General features: G+C 48.0%; 1 protein-coding gene across 2 annotated transcripts in view; it reads right to left on the reverse strand.

The window, feature by feature from the left end:
* Positions 1-17,970, reverse strand: part of greb1 (growth regulating estrogen receptor binding 1) — a 58,230-nt gene that overhangs the window by 9,698 nt on the left and 30,562 nt on the right. For both annotated transcript variants that reach the window (XM_055864405.1, XM_055864404.1), the window contains exons 10-30: positions 17,701-17,886; positions 17,008-17,379; positions 16,560-16,688; positions 14,504-14,713; positions 13,999-14,196; positions 13,293-13,473; positions 13,007-13,196; positions 12,658-12,794; positions 10,100-10,454; positions 6,632-6,747; positions 6,338-6,552; positions 5,750-6,143; positions 3,481-3,640; positions 3,301-3,403; positions 2,825-2,980; positions 2,358-2,494; positions 2,076-2,237; positions 1,399-1,603; positions 960-1,122; positions 582-818; positions 52-187 (exon numbers count right to left, since the gene is read on the reverse strand). In XM_055864405.1, the coding sequence (XP_055720380.1) occupies positions 52-187; positions 582-818; positions 960-1,122; positions 1,399-1,603; positions 2,076-2,237; positions 2,358-2,494; positions 2,825-2,980; positions 3,301-3,403; positions 3,481-3,640; positions 5,750-6,143; positions 6,338-6,552; positions 6,632-6,747; positions 10,100-10,454; positions 12,658-12,794; positions 13,007-13,196; positions 13,293-13,473; positions 13,999-14,196; positions 14,504-14,713; positions 16,560-16,688; positions 17,008-17,379; positions 17,701-17,886 (4,142 nt within the window). The remainder of the gene's footprint in view (positions 1-51; positions 188-581; positions 819-959; positions 1,123-1,398; positions 1,604-2,075; positions 2,238-2,357; positions 2,495-2,824; positions 2,981-3,300; positions 3,404-3,480; positions 3,641-5,749; positions 6,144-6,337; positions 6,553-6,631; positions 6,748-10,099; positions 10,455-12,657; positions 12,795-13,006; positions 13,197-13,292; positions 13,474-13,998; positions 14,197-14,503; positions 14,714-16,559; positions 16,689-17,007; positions 17,380-17,700; positions 17,887-17,970) is intronic.

Here is a 17,970-nt window from a genome sequence, read left to right on the forward strand (position 1 = left end):
ATTGTATGTTTGCGTGTGGTTTTGTGTATGTGAGTGTGTGTAAGCCTGTACCTTGGTCTTGATGATGAAGGTACGGTATCCTCCGATAGCGATCTGTTTCTTCATCACACTGAAGTTGTTGAAACGACAGATGAGCAGACCAGCACTGTGGGCTCGCAGGTTGAAGTCCACATCATCACACATGAACCTGAGGGGGAAGAAGAGGAGAGGGGGACCAGAGGAAGAGAGGAAGAGAGTGATGGTTCAGTGAAGTTTTTTTCACCAGAGATGTGATGTGTTTCACATAGAAAACACTTCAACCTAGCAGCCACACTCTTACCATAACAATGACTTGTGTAAAGTGGCTGTCCTCTCTCATCCATTCTGGTTGTATTGTATTCCATTCTTTCATATTCGGTAGCATGTAGCCTAGCGTTCAAGAGCGTTGGGCCAGTAACTAAAAGGTTTCTGGTTCAAATCCCTGAGCTGACTAGGTGAAAAATCTGTTGTTGTACCCTTTAGCATGGCACTGTACCTTAGTTAATCTGAATAAGAGCGTCTACTATAATGTGATAATATTTTACTCTATTCTACTGTCTCACCTGTTCTCGTTGTATTGGACGTCCTGGGTCAGGTCCACATTGAGAAGCAGGAAGTCGTGGAGGTGTCCTCTGGAGAACGGTTCCTTGTGACGGGCTCCTCCCCCCTTCCCCTGACCCGGGGAGCAACTGCCCCACTTCCTGATCCCACAGAGGCCGTACTGGGTGAGGTCGGGACACGCCTCCATGTGCTGCAGCACCTGCTTCAGAGACACGTTCCTCTCTACAGGCCCTGTGGCACTGGAGGGGAGAGAGAGAAAAAGACAGAGTCATGATTACAGAGCTCCGCGAGGACAATACTTTCAAAACATCAATATGAAAAAAATTATGTGTGTGTAGCTGAGACTTGTTCCTTGTATGTGTGTGTGTGTGTGTGTATGCCTGTGTGAGTCCAGGTCCACGGCGTTCCACATGACGCAGGAGTCATCAGAGACTATGATGAAGGGCCAGACGTCGGCCGGCGGCCCCCCTCCTTCCAGCCTGTGCCTGCGCTCCAGCCCCAGGTTGTGATAGGACAGCTCCTTGATCAGGAAGTGGGCAGCACCTTGGGGGAGGGGCCAGAGGTCAGAGAGGGAGACATCGGGAAACACTGTTGTTATATTTCTGTGTTAGTGCGTCTCATGTTGTTAGATAGTCTGTCTGGTGTGTGTATTCTCTCCTCCACTCACTCACTCACTCACTCACTCACTCACTCACTCACTCACTCACTCACTCACTCACTCACTCACTCACTCCACAACGGGGGAGAGGGTGAGAAATAGACAAAGAGAGGGAGAGAGAGTGAGAGGTATGGGAAAGAGAGTGGAGGTAGTTAGCGTACCGATGCCGGCTCCATTGAAGACAGTGGGCAGCACCAGCATGATGTGGTTGGGCCAGTACTTCTTATAGACAGCCATCTCGTACTCCTTGATGACCAGGATGTGGAGGTGGGCCGCCCCGTCCATGGCATGGTACAGGTTAAACAGGCCGTGCTCATGACGACCCGTTGTCGGGGTGAAGATGGGGCTCTTGATGCAGTCTGGGTTCTGATGGGGGGGAAAGGAGAAACATGCAGCGGTATATAAAAGTCTGAGTGGGTTCTGCAAAGATTTGATGATCTTAGGGCGTCTACACTTTGTGGGTCTGTATATAGAGGAGGTTTCAGATAGGGAAGGCATACAGAAAAGAAAGAAAGAAAGCAAGCGAGAAAGAGAGAAACAAAGAAAGGCTGGCAGATGAGGAAAACGGGAAGTTGGGTGGGGAAATTAGGCAGTGCATTCTGCAGGGGTTAATGTAAATGTTTAGAGTATGGCTGTGCTCTGACTCTCTACTCTTCTCCTTGACTTGTGCACTTGCTCATCCCCCGTAGCAGATTGAAAGGCACCGGATTGCTGTAAGGAAGTTTGTACCACATTTCTTACATCCATAAATAGGAGTGAACGAGTGCACCCTCGAGGAAGAAGGGTAGAGAATGGGTATTACGGTTAGTAGTAGGGGTAAGGGGCTTAGTTAGCGTACCCAATCGGAGGTGAGGGGCAGTCTCATGCTCTCCAGCTGGCCTCCTGGTTGGCTGAAGCTGAAGTGGTGTTGCTTAGACTTGGGGATGATGAAGTAGAGCTGGATCTCCTCACCCAGCAGCAGGTGGGAGAAGGTGAAGCCATGCAGCAGCGATTCATACATCTACATGGTGGAACACATTATCTATCTGCAGGTCTAGAATACATTATTACACATACAGTAGACCAACTGAGCAATGATTGGTAAAAGTAAGAATAAACCGTGTGTGTGTTCTCTGCTCACCTGGTATCCGGGGTTGAAGCCTGTGTACTGGTGACACTGTTCACAGTGGTGGTAGGTGTTGTAGGCTGCGTATTTGGACAGTTTGGTCCTGGTCGTACGCCTCCGCAGATACACGTCCTCCTTACGTCTGGGGTTCCCTGGGGGACAGAGCAGGGGCTGGGGGTTAGTTAACCTGGCAAACGCCAGTCTAGAACCATGGAACATCTCTGATAACCACAGTCACGTACATATAGCTACACTCTTGGAATAAAATGTGCTTATCTAGAACCCAAAATGGTTCTACCTGGAACATAAAAGGGTTCTCCTATGGGGACAGTAGAATAAGCCTTTTTTTCCCTTCTAAGAGTGTACAGAGATCAGCCAAGCTAGAAACAGTAGAAAAAGAGATCCGGATGTCCATGACATCATCTAGTAAATCTCACAATCATAATGATAACCGAGAGAGATGCCCCACTCCCCTATCCTACCGTCAGTGTTGGGGTAGTAGTCAGGGCAATAGACAGTGCTGATGTCTTCATATTTGGGGTTGTGGATGGTGTAGTCGAAGGGCATGCCCCTCAGTGTGTCTATTATCGGCCAGGGGGCACAGGCTGGGTGGTACTGGACACACTCCAGCTGGTCACCTATCACACACACACACACACGCGTGTTTACATTCATAATACATTCACAACAGCTCATGGGTCCTTAATAAACATCTATACATGCATGGAAACCTATAGGATTCATTCATAATGCATTACACATGTACACATACAACACACAGACATCTCTACCAGCAAGTAGCTACTTAAAATAACCTCTTCGTGGAAGCTATATACTGTACTGTAATTCATTCAAAGTGTATTACACACACGTGATGCATATTATTAAGACTAGTGCAGAGTGGAGGGTGGTGGTAGTTATGGAGCCGAGGCCAGGGTGTATTGTCATGGTAACTCACTGGTGTTAATCTCTTCCTCATCATAGATGTCCACCTCCATCAGCCTGATCAGCATACGAGACAGGATGCCCAGAAACTGGAGGTACGCCCCTGTCTTCCCCACCTGAACAGGTTCCAGTAGTTAGAATAGTGTGTGTGTGTGAGTCTGTCACCAGTGTGTGTGTGTGTGTGTGTGTGTACCTGTGGGGGCCCGCTGAGCAGCAGTCTGCGGGGATGGAAGTTGTCCGTGCGTCCCTCTGCGGGGCGGTTGCTGCTGTCCATGTGGCAAGGCCTTGGGATGGTCCACTGGCGGTAATACAGAGACTGTTCTGTACACGTCATCATCTTACTCAGCAGAGGTCTGACACAGTGGAAAGGAACGCAAAGGAAACATTAATATAGAGCATCATCTTACTCACCAGTGTGTGTGGAGCCGGCCCAGGCTACAGACAGGTGAGGTGTGTGTGTTTGTCCCTACCTGAAGGAGCCGGCCCAGACTACAGACAGGTGAGGTGTGTGTGTTTGTCCCTACCTGAAGGAGCTGGCCCAGGCTACAGACAGGTGAGGTGTGTGTGTTTGTCCCTACTTGAAGGAGCCGGCCCAGGCTACAGACAGGTGAGGTGTGTGTGTTTGTCCCTACCTGAAGGAGCTGGCCCAGGCTACAGACAGGTGAGGTGTGTGTGTTTGTCCCTACCTGAAGGAGCCGGCCCAGACTACAGACAGGTGAGGTGTGTGTGTCCCTACCTGAAGGAGCCGGCCCAGACTACAGACAGGTGAGGTGTGTGTGTCCCTACCTGAAGGAGCTGGCCCAGGCTACAGACAGGTGAGGTGTGTGTGTTTGTCCCTACCTGAAGGAGCTGGCCCAGACTACAGACAGGTGAGGTGTGTGTGTTTGTCCCTACCTGAAGGAGCTGGCCCAGGCTACAGACAGGTGAGGTGTGTGTGTTTGTCCCTACCTGAAGGAGCTGGCCCAGGCTACAGACAGGTGAGGTGTGTGTGTTTGTCCCTACCTGAAGGAGCTGGCCCAGGCTACAGACAGGTGAGGTGTGTGTGTGTGTCCCTACCTGAAGGAGCTGGCCCAGGCTACAGACAGGTGAGGTGTGTGTGTTTGTCCCTACCTGAAGGAGCTGGCCCAGGCTACAGACAGGTGAGGTGTGTGTGTCCCTACCTGAAGGAGCCGGCCCAGACTACAGACAGGTGAGGTGTGTGTGTCCCTACCTGAAGGAGCTGGCCCAGGCTACAGACAGGTGAGGTGTGTGTGTTTGTCCCTACCTGAAGGAGCTGGCCCAGACTACAGACAGGTGAGGTGTGTGTGTTTGTCCCTACCTGAAGGAGCTGGCCCAGGCTACAGACAGGTGAGGTGTGTGTGTTTGTCCCTACCTGAAGGAGCTGGCCCAGGCTACAGACAGGTGAGGTGTGTGTGTTTGTCCCTACCTGAAGGAGCCGGCCCAGACTACAGACAGGTGAGGTGTGTGTGTTTGTCCCTACCTGAAGGAGCTGGCCCAGGCTACAGACAGGTGAGGTGTGTGTGTTTGTCCCTACCTGAAGGAGCTGGCCCAGGCTACAGACAGGTGAGGTGTGTGTGTTTGTCCCTACTTGAAGGAGCTGGCCCAGGCTACAGACAGGTGAGGTGTGTGTGTTTGTCCCTACCTGAAGGAGCCGGCCCAGACTACAGACAGGTGAGGTGTGTGTGTTTGTCCCTACCTGAAGGAGCCGGCCCAGACTACAGACAGGTGAGGTGTGTGTGTTTGTCCCTACTTGAAGGAGCCGGCCCAGACTACAGACAGGTGAGGTGTGTGTGTTTGTCCCTACCTGAAGGAGCCGGCCCAGACTACAGACAGGTGAGGTGTGTGTTTGTCCCTACCTGATGGAGCTGGCCCAGGCTACAGACAGATGAGGTGTGTGTGTGTCCCTACCTGAAGGAGCTGGCCCAGGCTACAGACAGGTGAGATGTGTGTGTCCCTACCTGAAGGAGCTGGCCCAGACTACAGACAGGTGAGGTGTGTGTGTCCCTACCTGAAGGAGCTGGCCCAGACTACAGACAGGTGAGGTGTGTGTGTTTGTCCCTACCTGAAGGAGCTGGCCCAGGCTACAGACAGGTGAGGTGTGTGTGTCCCTACCTGAAGGAGCTGGCCCAGACTACAGACAGGTGAGGTGTGTGTGTCCCTACCTGAAGGAGCTGGCCCAGACTACAGACAGGTGAGATGTGTGTGTCCCTACCTGAAGGAGCTGGCCCAGACTATAGACAGGTGAGGTGTGTGTGTCCCTACCTGAAGGAGCTGGCCCAGACTACAGACAGGTGAGGTGTGTGTGTCCCTACCTGAAGGAGCTGGCCCAGACTACAGACAGGTGAGATGTGTGTGTCCCTACCTGAAGGAGCTGGCCCAGACTACAGGCAGGTGAGGTGTGTGTGTCCCTCCCTGAAGGAGCTGGCCCAGGCTACAGACAGGTGAGGTGTGTGTGTCCCTACCTGAAGGAGCTGGCCCAGGCTACAGACAGGTGCGGCAGGAAGGAGGTGCAGCGAGGCAGTCCGCTCTCGTCGAACGGCGTGATAATGTCATAGAGTGCCCGGGGCAGCAGCACGGAGGGGGGGCGACTCACCCCTCGCGCCCAGGAGCAGCTCTGAAGGGAGGAGGGGGGAAGGGTGGAGGAGGAGTCAGAGGAGGTTGACTTGGAGGGCCAGCGCTGGGTGTCGGAGGGGTTAGGGTTTGGACTTTGGGAGGAGTGCAGGGGGTCAGGGGGGGTGGTGTGGAGATGGAGATTGGCTGCAGCACTGCTGTCGGAGAAGGGTCGGAGGGTTTGGGGGGCTGAGTGAGGGTGGGGGGGAGGGAAATGACCCAAACCTGGGAGCTCCGACTTCAGAGCTAGAGGGAAGACAGGAGAGGAAGAATAGAGTAAGGGATGTATACAGAGATGAGTTTACTGTTATAAACCGTCAAATGTGTTGTTTAAGGTTATAAACACCCATATTGAAAGTATAGTGTCTTATTGAATAGCTAGAATTGTGTTGTATTTCATTGAATTGAATTTGGCCAGTGGATGGCGCTCCATCACTCACCGTTCTCTCTCCCCTCCTCCTCGTTGTCGGTACTGCTGTGTTTGTCCCGGTCGCTCTCTGATAGGTCGCTACCGGGGCCGGGGACGTGTCTGAGGGGTTGTGACCCCTGGGACTCCACCCTCATCAGGTAGGCAGCCAATCCCAGCTCCTCCTCCAATGACGTGCGCTGCAGGTAGGAGGAGCTTATCACACGCAGGTCACAGTACTTCAGTGATCTGGTTGGAGGAGAGAGAAAATACATCAATCAACCAGTCAACCAATCAGGATAAATATACAGGTACTATGTGTGTGTACCTGGGTAGGGACTCTCCCAGGGGGTCTGCCCCAGAGAGGATGAGGATGCAGGGCAGGGCCTCTAGCTCCAGGTAGGTACGGGGAACCCAGTCTGTCTCCTGGATCTTCAGCCATGTCTGGACACACACACACACACACACACACACACACACACACACACACACACACACACACACACACACACACACACACACACTTTAACCAGGTGCTAGAACAATAACAGATCAAATAATATAGGAAATTCCGCCCATTCACATTGACTGACATTCCCACCAACCAGTCCCATCCGCTTCCTGTTGCAGAGGCAGGACTTCTGTCACACCCACTGACTCTTTAAATTGACTCACCTGAAGGCAATCAGTGGCTACCTAATGGACTGGAACATGACCAGGGAATGTGTAGCGTTAGAATGTTTGATTCGTAATGTATAGCTCTTCAACCTTGGTGTTTACCTGGAAGTTTTGTTTAAAAAAATATATATGTGTTACCATCCCACCTATATTCATGGTAGCCCATACCAACACCAGCAATCCAACCGAATATAGTCTTTTCAGCCTACCAGTTTTTACATGGTCCTTCAAGCCGGATCAGGCTATCGCGGTGGAAATGGAGAACAGATCACCAGCCGACAGAGCGTTCACCTTCCGGGAGAAAATTAGGGCAATAAAGGGGAAAATCGAGTGTATGGACAACAAGAGATGTCCAGCCTACCAACAACCGTATAACCTGCCTCTACCCAGTCCCCACTTATGTCAGTCCCTCTCGAAGTCCCTTATCAAAAAGTTCCCAGTCCCATATTCTCTCTCTCTCTCCCAGGATCCGGTATTGTACCTTCTGCAATCCCAGATCCTAAGTCATTCCCATGTTGTCAGGTCTGCACCAGTCCGAGTCCAAGCGACCAGCCTGGTCCCCAAGAACACCCTGGCTTCCATTGTGCCCACGAGTCCATTCCAGTGGCCATTCAACAGCATCAGTGTTCTGCTCCGCCCCCCTCCAGAGCAACTTCCTGTGGTATTCCATGGGCGTTACCCAAGCTATTCCACCACCTGCTGATGGGTAGCTCCGAGACCATCTTCCTACCCCTACAGCCCCCCAACCACTTACAGTAGCACATTTAATGGACATATGTTCCTGTAATTAAAATATGTAGCATATTTAAGGTGGTTCAGCCCACTCATATTGACTGACTTTCCCACCAACCAATCCCATCCACTTCCTGTCCCAGAGGCAGATCTTCTGCCACACCCACTCAACCTTTAAATGTTTGTCACTAGTTATCACAGCCACAAAGTTAGAATTGGCTATATACACTGTAAAAATCCATGAAAACAAACGTTTGATTTTTGGTTTTAATTCAGGTTAGGGTTAGGCATATGGTTAACAGTGTGGTCAGATGGAAATTTCAAAGAAATTCTACTTCATATTCATCATCTCAAGCACCAACCCAACATCATAGCCGTGCAGTATTACTCCCTATTCAACCTGACAGCGCTTGAGAGGATCTGCAGAGAAGAATGGGAGAAACTCCTCAAATACAGGTGTGCCAAGCTTATACCCAAAAAGACTCGATACTGTAATCGCTGCCAAAGTTGCTTCAACAAAGTCCTTAGTAAAGGGTCTTAATACTTATGTAAATGTGATATTAAATGTATTTATTGTCACGTTCTGACCTTAGTTCCTTTTTTTATGTCTTTGTGTTAGTTTGGTCAGGGCGTGAGTTGGGGAGGGAAGTCCATGTTCTTTTTTCAATGTTATTGTATTTCTGTGTTTGGCCTGATATGGTTCTCAATCAGAGGCAGCTGTCGATCATTCTCTGATTGAGAATCATACTTAGGTAGCCTGTTTTCCCCATTTTGGTTGTGGGTGTTTATTTTCCGTTTCAGTGTTTGCGCCATACGGGACTGTTTCGGTTTTCATTTATTCTCTTGTTCTGTTTTTGTATTTTGTATTCATTCTCGATTAAACGGTATTATGGATACATACCACGCTGCATTTTGGTCCTCCACTCCTTCCACCAACGAAAGCCTTTACATTTATATATATATACATTTGATACTGTAATCGCTGCCAGTTGCTTCAACAAAGTACTGAGTAAAGGGTCTTAATACTTATGTAAATGTGATATTAAATGTATTTATATTGTATACATTTGCAAAAAAAAAAAAACAGTTTTTGCTTTGGCATTGTGAGGTATTGTGTGTAGATTGATGAGGGGAAAAAACTATTTCATCCAATTTAGAATAAGGCTGTAACTTAACAAAATGTGGAAAAAGTGATGTGGTCTGAATACTTACTGTGACAATGGCACATTTCTATGTTATGTAGAAAAAAAGATAGTGTAGTGTTTCCAATGACGACATCAACCAATTAGTAGACAATTAGTAGGCAATGCCAACTCACAATTGGTCGAAATCACACGACGCGCACCGATGATGTCATTGGAAACACTTATTTTCCTATATTTTTTACTACAAAACATAAACATGCCATTATCACATATGTTGATGTTGGGGTGGTGCTGGAGATGATGAATATGAAGTTGAACGATTGTGAAGTTTCCCTTTTAAGATTAGGGTTCAAATCAGATTTCAAGAAGATCAAATATTCGAAATAGGTGGGGTTTAGACATAATTATGACTTTGTGGCTGTGGTAACTAGTGACGATCCCTTTAAAATGGACTCACCTGAAGGCAATCAGTGGCTACCTAATGGACTGGAAGAATGACTAGGGAAATGTGTAGAGTTAGTCGAATGTTAGATATGTTGGCGTTTACCTGGATGTTTTATTGAACAGAAAAAACATCTGTTACCATCCCACCTACAGTACCAGTCAAACTTTCATTCAAGGGTTTTTCTTTATTTTTACTATTTTCTACATTGTAGAATAATAGTGAAGACATCAAAAGTATGAAATAACACATATGGAATCATGTAGTAACCAAAAAAAGTGTTAAACAAATCAAAATATATGTTATATTTGAGATTCTTTAAAGAAGCCAACCTTTGCCTTGATGACAGCTTTGCACACTCTTGGCATTCTCTCAACCAGAAATAAAGAAAAACCCTGGAATGAGTAGGTGTGTCCAAACATTTGACTGGTACTGTATATTCCCTTAACCATTTCACCGGGTTAGCCCTTTTAATCTGTACTCCTGCCCCTGTGTTCTTAATAACAGCACACCACCATGGTAGCCCATACCAACACCAGCAATCCAACCTAATATAGTCTTTTCATCCTACCAGTTTTTATAAATAATGTTATAATATATGTAACCTTCCCCAAATTGAGATTGTTTATCTGTCATGTTGCTAACCAGGATCTGTATGTATCAAGTGTCTCAGATTAGAGACCTGATCCAGGATCAGGTCCCTGTCCATGTAATCTTATTCATTGTGATCTAAAAGCCAACGGCACACTGATCTTAAATCAGAACTCTTCATCCAGTTGTCCAGTGGTTTATCCCCTACCTTGATGCGCTCAGTGAAGCTCTGTCCTATGCTGAGGGCTTGGCTGGGGTTTCCCAGGATGATCTCAAAGCGCTCCCCCAGCCCCAGTCTCTGTCTGACCCACGCCAGTCGCTGGTGAGCCCAACCTGCCAGAGCCAATGAGGGGATCCGTAGCAGCACCATGTGACCGTGGTGGGTGGGGCATCGCTGGGCAGAGCTGAGCAGACTCTGGACAATCTCCAGCGTCTCGACGGAGGTGTGTTTATGTATGCTCCGCCCCCCTGAGCCAGGCCGACCTGACACGGCCATCAGAGCCACACAGTAGTGCTGGACCAGAACCTGAGTCCGGATCACTGCACTGTGTAGCTTGGGGAACCTGGGACAGGGGATTGATACATTTTGTTATTTGCTACATTCTTGTGTCATTTCGATAAATCAAATGTGATTCTCTCAGTGATGTAGTCGAGTCACTAAACCTTAAATCCGAGTTGAGTCCCAAGTACCCTGTGCTCGAGACCAAGTCTGTGTCACCAATGGGGTGGCAGGTAGCCTAGTGGTTAGAGCATTGGGCCAGTAACTGAAAGGTTGCTGGATCGAATCCCAAGCTGACAAGGTAAAAATCTGTCGTTCGGCCCCTAACAAGGCAGTTAACCCACTGTTCCCCAGTAGGCTGTCATTGTAAATACGAATTTGTTCTTAACTGACTTGCCTAGTTAAATAAGTGGTCGAGTCCCAGTGCTTGAGTCCTGGTCGTGTTGGATTCACAGGTTCACATTAACTCAAAATAAAGTTATTTACCCAGTTAGATATAGCATAGTGGCAAGAGGATTTATTTAGTCAATAAATTGTTTGCTATCCCCTTTCTTTTTTTTCTGAGCCACCAAATGTTTGCATTCGGGTATAGGCTACTGGTAAAGTTACCAGGTTGTTAGCTAGCTAGCTAGCTAATTAGGTAAATTGGCTGAACAAATTTTAGCCTAAACAAATGGTTAGCGGTACAGTCCGCAAGTCACCTACTTTTAGAAGGGCCTGCGATATGGTTTATGCATGTAAAATGTGGCCCGCCAATGTATGCGAGAAGGGAAAAAAATGTAGCATCGGTCATATGGGTCCTAACTTTTTGAATGGTGAGAAACAAGCCGTACTGTCTGTAGAAAAGAGGGAGACTTGTCAGAACCTGGCTATGGGACGCAGTGGGGAAAGTGGAAGGGAGCGAGAAGACAAATTCAAATACAGCCTACTTTCTATACTCAAAGGGGAGATGGACAAAACAAAGCCAGACGGTTGTTTTACTCATGGACTCGTGTCCTGTGTTTCTGAACGGTTTACTGCAGTGGGCTAAAACAGGGTCACACAGAGTGTTTCTTGGTAGTCTTAAACAAATCTACGTCGAAACAAACGTATAGACCTCACACACACGTTTATGGGCTTAGAAAAGGAGACAGCATGTCAGACATAGACTTAATGTGTACAATGTTGAGTTTGCATCCCAATACTACACTTTATATACATCACAAAAGACTGAAATATAACAAAACTGTTTGACATAGAAACACAACATCTTCGTCAATTAAAAACAATTATTAATAACATTCCACCCATGAGGCCAAAGAGGACGCTTTTGGTCATTGGCTGCAGGGTAGCTAACTAGAAGGCTGGTGACTGGTTAGCTACAGGGAAGCAAGAGAGTCACCTGAGCAATGTGCAATGGTCGGAGGCGGAGCCGGAGCGGAGCCTGCCTGCCCTTACTGCCCTTACTCATCGCTTGCTCCCCCGCAGCTCACCAGCTGATGTAGGCTGTGTGCCGGCCGGATGTGGCTTGTCCCTCCCACTGCGGAACAGGACAAGACCCTCGCTGCGCTGCGCATCTAGTGCTGCTAATATTCTGCTTATCATAGCCTATCCAGTCCAAGTGCAAATACAAGTCACGAGAAGGCGAGGCCAGGTCGGAGTCACAATCAGGAAAATCCTGGACTCGAGTACTACAACACTGGCGTCTCCATTTACTGTATATTTGCATATACAGTTAATTGTGTGTATTTTCTGTACCTGTGTGATTGTGTGTGAGCATGCATGTGTGTTTGTGTGAGTATGTGTGTGTGTACAGTATGTATGATGAGTGTGTGTGTGTCTGTACAGTATTCATGATGAGTCTGTGTGTGTGTGTACAGTATGCATGATGAGTCTGTGTGTGTACAGTATGTATGATGAGTCTGTGTGTGTGTGCGTACAGTATGCACGATGAGTCTGTGTGTGTGTGTGTACAGTATGCATGATGAGTGTGTGTGTGTACAGTATGCATGATGAGTCTGTGTGTGTGTGTACAGTATGTATGATGAGTCTGTGTGTGTGTGTGTACAGTATGCATGATGAGTGTGTGTGTGTACAGTATGCATGATGAGTCTGTGTGTGTGTGTACAGTATGTATGATGAGTCTGTGTGTGTGTGTGATGAGTGTGTGTTTGTACAGTATGCATGATGAGTGTGTGTGTGTACAGTATGCATGATGAGTGTGTGTGTGTACAGTATGCATGATGAGTGTGTGTGTGTACAGTATGTATGATGAGTGTGTGTGTTACCTCTCCTCCAGGACAGAGGCCATGCTTTCGAAGGAGCTGTCGTAGCGAAGGAGAGGCAGACCGCTGCCTGAACGAGTCGAGTCCAGCAGCTCAGACACACCAAAGTACCGCGTCTTCTCATGGTACAGATCCATGTCCTGACACACACACACACACACACACACACACACACACACACACACACACACACACACACACACACACACACACACACACACACACACACACACACACACACACACACACACACACAGCTTGAGACAACAGTGTGTGTCTTTTTGTGACTGTGTGTGTGTGTGTCTGTGTCAGTGTGGGTGTGTGTGTGTGTGTGTGTGTGTGAATATCTTACATTATTGAAAGCAGAGGGCCAGTGTATCTCGTTGTAAGGGCTGATACGTGTGTGTTGTGTCTGCAGGGCAAAGGGGAACGAGGTGACGTGGAGAGTCAGGATGTTGGTGGCATCTCTGATCTGAAGGGAGTTGAGCAGGCTGTCCACCAACCCACCGCCGGAGTCACCACCGCTGGCACCGTACGGCCCACTGGGAGACAGGGAGTATATATATACTGTACGGTATGGTCACGTTATAAACACGCAGACACACGCAAGCAAAAAAAGCACACAAACGCACACACACCTGCTGATGTCCCAGTGTGCGTGGTCGTGGACCAGGATGTAGAGTGTGTTAGAGTTCCTGTGTGCTTCCTGTATGAGGTCATCAATGCGCGCCCTCGCCTCCTGGTCCATCTTGACCACGTAGTGCTCAGCTTCTCTCTGAGACAGACACTCCTGCTCCAACCCCAGCTGCTGGAGGACACCTACACGCACAGACAGGGATTAAGCACACACAAAAGCTCGGACGCACACGTGCACATACACACGTGCACATACACACACACACACACACACACACACACACACACACACACACACACACACACACACACACACACACACACACACACACACACACACACACACACACACACACACACACACACACAACACCGATTTGTTTCAGTTGAAGGTTTGAGTAAAGCAAGTGAACACGTTTCTCAAGAATTCTACAAAACACCAGCACGGGGCTCTATACAACACAGACATCGGCTAGAGGAGGACGAGACCTGAAGACAACTTCCTGGAAGACACCTCAGAGGGATTGAGGTGAAGGAGGGAAGGAGGAGAAAGGGGAGGGGCAGAGAAGGGGAAGATGAAGAGGAGAGTCTGTTGAACTGTGAGATGAAAGTGGAGGAGAAAGACGCAGAGAAAGAGGAGCGGGAGAAGGAAGAAGAGGAGGAGGAAGAAGAGGAGGAAGAATAGGAGGAAGAGAGGAGGGATCTTACCTGAGTTCCAGAGATGCAGTACAGTCTGTTGGAAGGTGACCTCAGATGGAGGGACACAGATGAGGAAGTGGACCCTGTCGAAGGAGCCCAGGTCCAGGTTCTGAGTGCTGGAGTCAGCGATGGCACACACATGGGACAGCAGCTTCCTGGCTACCGCCAACTGGATGGGCCGCACCTCCCGCCACTCCACACAGTACTCTACACACACATGGAAACACATACACGTTAGATGCAAAAGTACACACACACACACACACACACACACATGGAAACACACATTTTAGACACCACACAAATTTATAAACACAATGTACACACACACACACACACGCACAGATTTTGGACAGACTACACATATCATGGACAAAGTCATAAACTCAATACACATACACACAAAACGTATTACAAACACATCTTGCCACTTCACATGAAACTCTACAGCATGTAGCTTGGTCAAACTACACACATTTCATGATGTTCTCTCCACACAGATTGCATTTCTCACCTGAGCAGGAGTCCTTGTGGCTCTCAGCTCTGTCTTTGGGGCTGCCTGTGTGTCTGTCTGTGGCTGGCTCTTTGGGGCTGCATGTAGCTCTGTCCGTCTGTCTAACTCTAGGGCTGCTGTCTCCTGTGGACTCCTGACTGCTGGACAGGGGGGGCGGATGGCTCCTGCTCTCCCTAGCAACACTCCCCAGCAACACATCTACATCACCATCTGACACACACATACAATATGGTGAGATACATACAGTTGAAGTCGGAAGTTTACATACACCTTAGCCAAATACATTTAAACTCAGTTTTACAATTCCTGACGTTTAATCCTAGTAAAAATCCCGTCTTATGTCAGTTAGGATCACCACTTTATTTTAAGAATGTAAAATGTCAGAATAATAGTAGAGAGAATTATTTATTTCAGCTTTCATTTCTTTCATCACATTCCCAGTGGGTCAGAAGTTTACATACACTCAATTAGTATTTGGTAGCATTGCCTTTAAATTATTTAACTTGGGTCAAACAAGTTAAATAGCCTTCCAAAAGTTTCCCACAATAAGTTGGATGAATTTGGGCCATTCCTCCTGACGGAGCTGGTGTAACCCACAAATTGTCTATAGGATTGAGGTCAGGACTTTGTGATGGCCATTTCAATACCTTGACTTTGTTGTCCTTAAGCCATTTTGCCACAACTTTGGAAGTATGCTTGGGGTCATTGTCCATTAAGAAGACCCATTTGTGACCAAGCTTTAACTTCCTGACTGATGTCTTGAGATGTTGCTTCAATATATCCACACTTTCCCTCCTCATGATGCCATCTATTTTGTCAATTGCACCAGTCCCTCTTGCAGCAAAGCACCCCCACAGCATGATGCTGCCACCACTGTGCTTCACGTTTGGGATGGTGTTCTTCGGCTTGCAAGCATCCCCCTTTTCCCTACAAACACTACGATGGTCATTATGGCCAAACAGTTCTTTTTCTGTTTCATCAGACCAGAGGAAATTTCTCCAAAAAGTACAATCTTTGTCCCCATGTGCAGTTGCAAACCGTAGTCTGGCTTTTTTATGGCGGTTTTGGAGCAGTGGCTTCTTCCTTGCTGAGCGGATTTTCAGGTTATGTCGATATAGGACTCGTTTAACTGTGGATATAGATACTTTTGTACCTGTTTCCTCCAGCATCTTCACAAGGTCCTTTGCTGTTGTTCTGGGAATGATTTTCACTTTTCGTAACAAAGTACGTTCATCTCCAGGAGAAAGAACACGTCTCCTTCCTGAGCAGTATGACAGCTGTGTGGTCCCATGGTGTTTATACTTGCGTACTATTGTTTGTACAGATGAACGAGGTACTTTCAGGCGTTTGGAAATTGCTCCCAAGGATGAACCAGACTTGTGGAGGTCTACAATTATTTTTCGGAGGTCTTGGTTGATTTCTTTTGATTTTCCCATGATGTCAAGCAAAGAGGCACTGAGTTTGAAGGTAGGCCTTGAAATACATCCACAGGTACACCTCCAATTGACTCAAATGATGTCAATTAGCCTATCAGAAGCTTGGAATTTTTCAAGCACAGTCAACTTAGTGTATGTAAACTTCTGACCCACTTGAATTTGAATAATTTGTCTGTAAACAATTGTTGGAAAAATGACTTGTGTCATGCACAAAGTAGATGTCCTAACCGACTTGCCAAAACTATAGTTTGTTAAGAAGAAATTTGTGGAGTGGTTGAAAAACGAGTTTTAATGACTCCAACATGTGTATGTTGTGTATGTGTGTATGTAAGTGTACGTAAACTTCCGACTTCAACTGTACATACAATAAACAGTGTACAGTGTAAATACCTCAGAGCACTTAGAAAATATGTATATGAAACCAATCCATTAAATTTCGGTTGGGTAAATTCCCCCCCCCCCCCCCCCCCACACACACACACTTTCTCAGCATCAAGGTGGGTTGTGTAAAAATGAATAAAATAATTCTAATCCACATAATAATTCTAATTTCCTGTTATTGCAGGACTATTTCCCTGCTGCAGTAAACTGTCTCAAATGAAGATCAGTAGCAGTCTTACCAGGTCCCAGAGAGTTGCAGAAGGCAGTGAGCTCCTGGGTCATGCCAGAGGACAGCTGTTGACTGATCTCTCTCAGACTATCAGTGGGACTGAACATCCCCTCAACCAGGATACGACACTGGTGTTTACCTACAACACACACACACACATAGTATACACCAGTTATTACATACACGCATGCATGCACCAAAACGTCTGCAACTCCCCTTAAGTCGATGTGTAAACACACACACAGCAAATTTAAGACACAGGTAGGCACCCACACACAATAAGATTACACCCCCCTCCCCACCCCACCCCTCACACACACACACACACACACACACACACACACACACACACACACACACACACACACACACACACACACACACACACACACACACACACACACACACACACACACACACACACACACACACACACACACACACACACACACACACACCTGTCACCACCACACAGGACTCAGTCTCCCGTCCCTTGGCTGTACAGATGATGACCACATAGTTGGTATGAGCCAGCCGTCCCTCCATCAGCCTAGTGAAGGTGCCAGCCAGTCCCAGAGCCATCGAGGCCTTCTCCTCCAGCACCACCACACCCTCCCCACATGACGAGGCTGCCAGCTGGGCCAGCCAGGGCAGCTGGGAGGGGGTGAGGGCCTGGGCCTGTGGCAGCCCCGGCAGTGTAGAGGAAGCCTGGGGGAGGGAGAGGCCAGACTGGGGCTGCTGGTGCTGGCGAATCTCACGGAGGTGGGACTCTCTCCAGGAGCGCATGAAGATCTGCTCCAGGTCCTGGATCAGTGGGACCTGGTCTGGGCCTGGAGGGACACGTCAATAACCAGTTATTACACACTAGGTTTTTAATGATTGCCTCAATGTAATAGTACATTCTGCACAATTCAGCCTTTTTAACCGAGGCAGCGTAGTGGTTAAGGGGCTAGGGCCAGTAACCGAAAGGTCGCTGGTTCGAATCCCCGAGCCAACGGAAAAATCGGTCAATGTGCCCTTGAGCAAGGCACTCAATGCTTATTGCTCCTGTAAATCACTCTTGATAAGAGCATCTGCTAAATGACTACAATGTCAAATGTAACTGTGAGCATGACTAAAATGTAAAAAATGAAATCAACCATCGCTCTCACCTAGTTGCACCAGGTAGTATACAGTGAGTAGTATCTGCATCTCTACAGACAGGGGCTGTATGGGAGAGGGGCCGTAGTGTTGGTAGACCCTGGGCAGGGCCTGGCTGTTCTGGTAGCAGCTCTGGAGCAGGGAGCTGACCTGCACATCACACACCTTACCACTCAGCTGCGGTAGGCTGCCGTGACCTGGGGACCAGAGACACACACACACACCAGATGCTATTGCACAGGATCAGGTTGTGGGAAAATGGACAGTGAGCTAATGGATAC

Source organism: Salvelinus fontinalis, chromosome 16 (genome assembly GCF_029448725.1).
Source record: "Salvelinus fontinalis isolate EN_2023a chromosome 16, ASM2944872v1, whole genome shotgun sequence".
Classification (NCBI taxonomy): Eukaryota; Metazoa; Chordata; class Actinopteri; order Salmoniformes; family Salmonidae; genus Salvelinus; species Salvelinus fontinalis.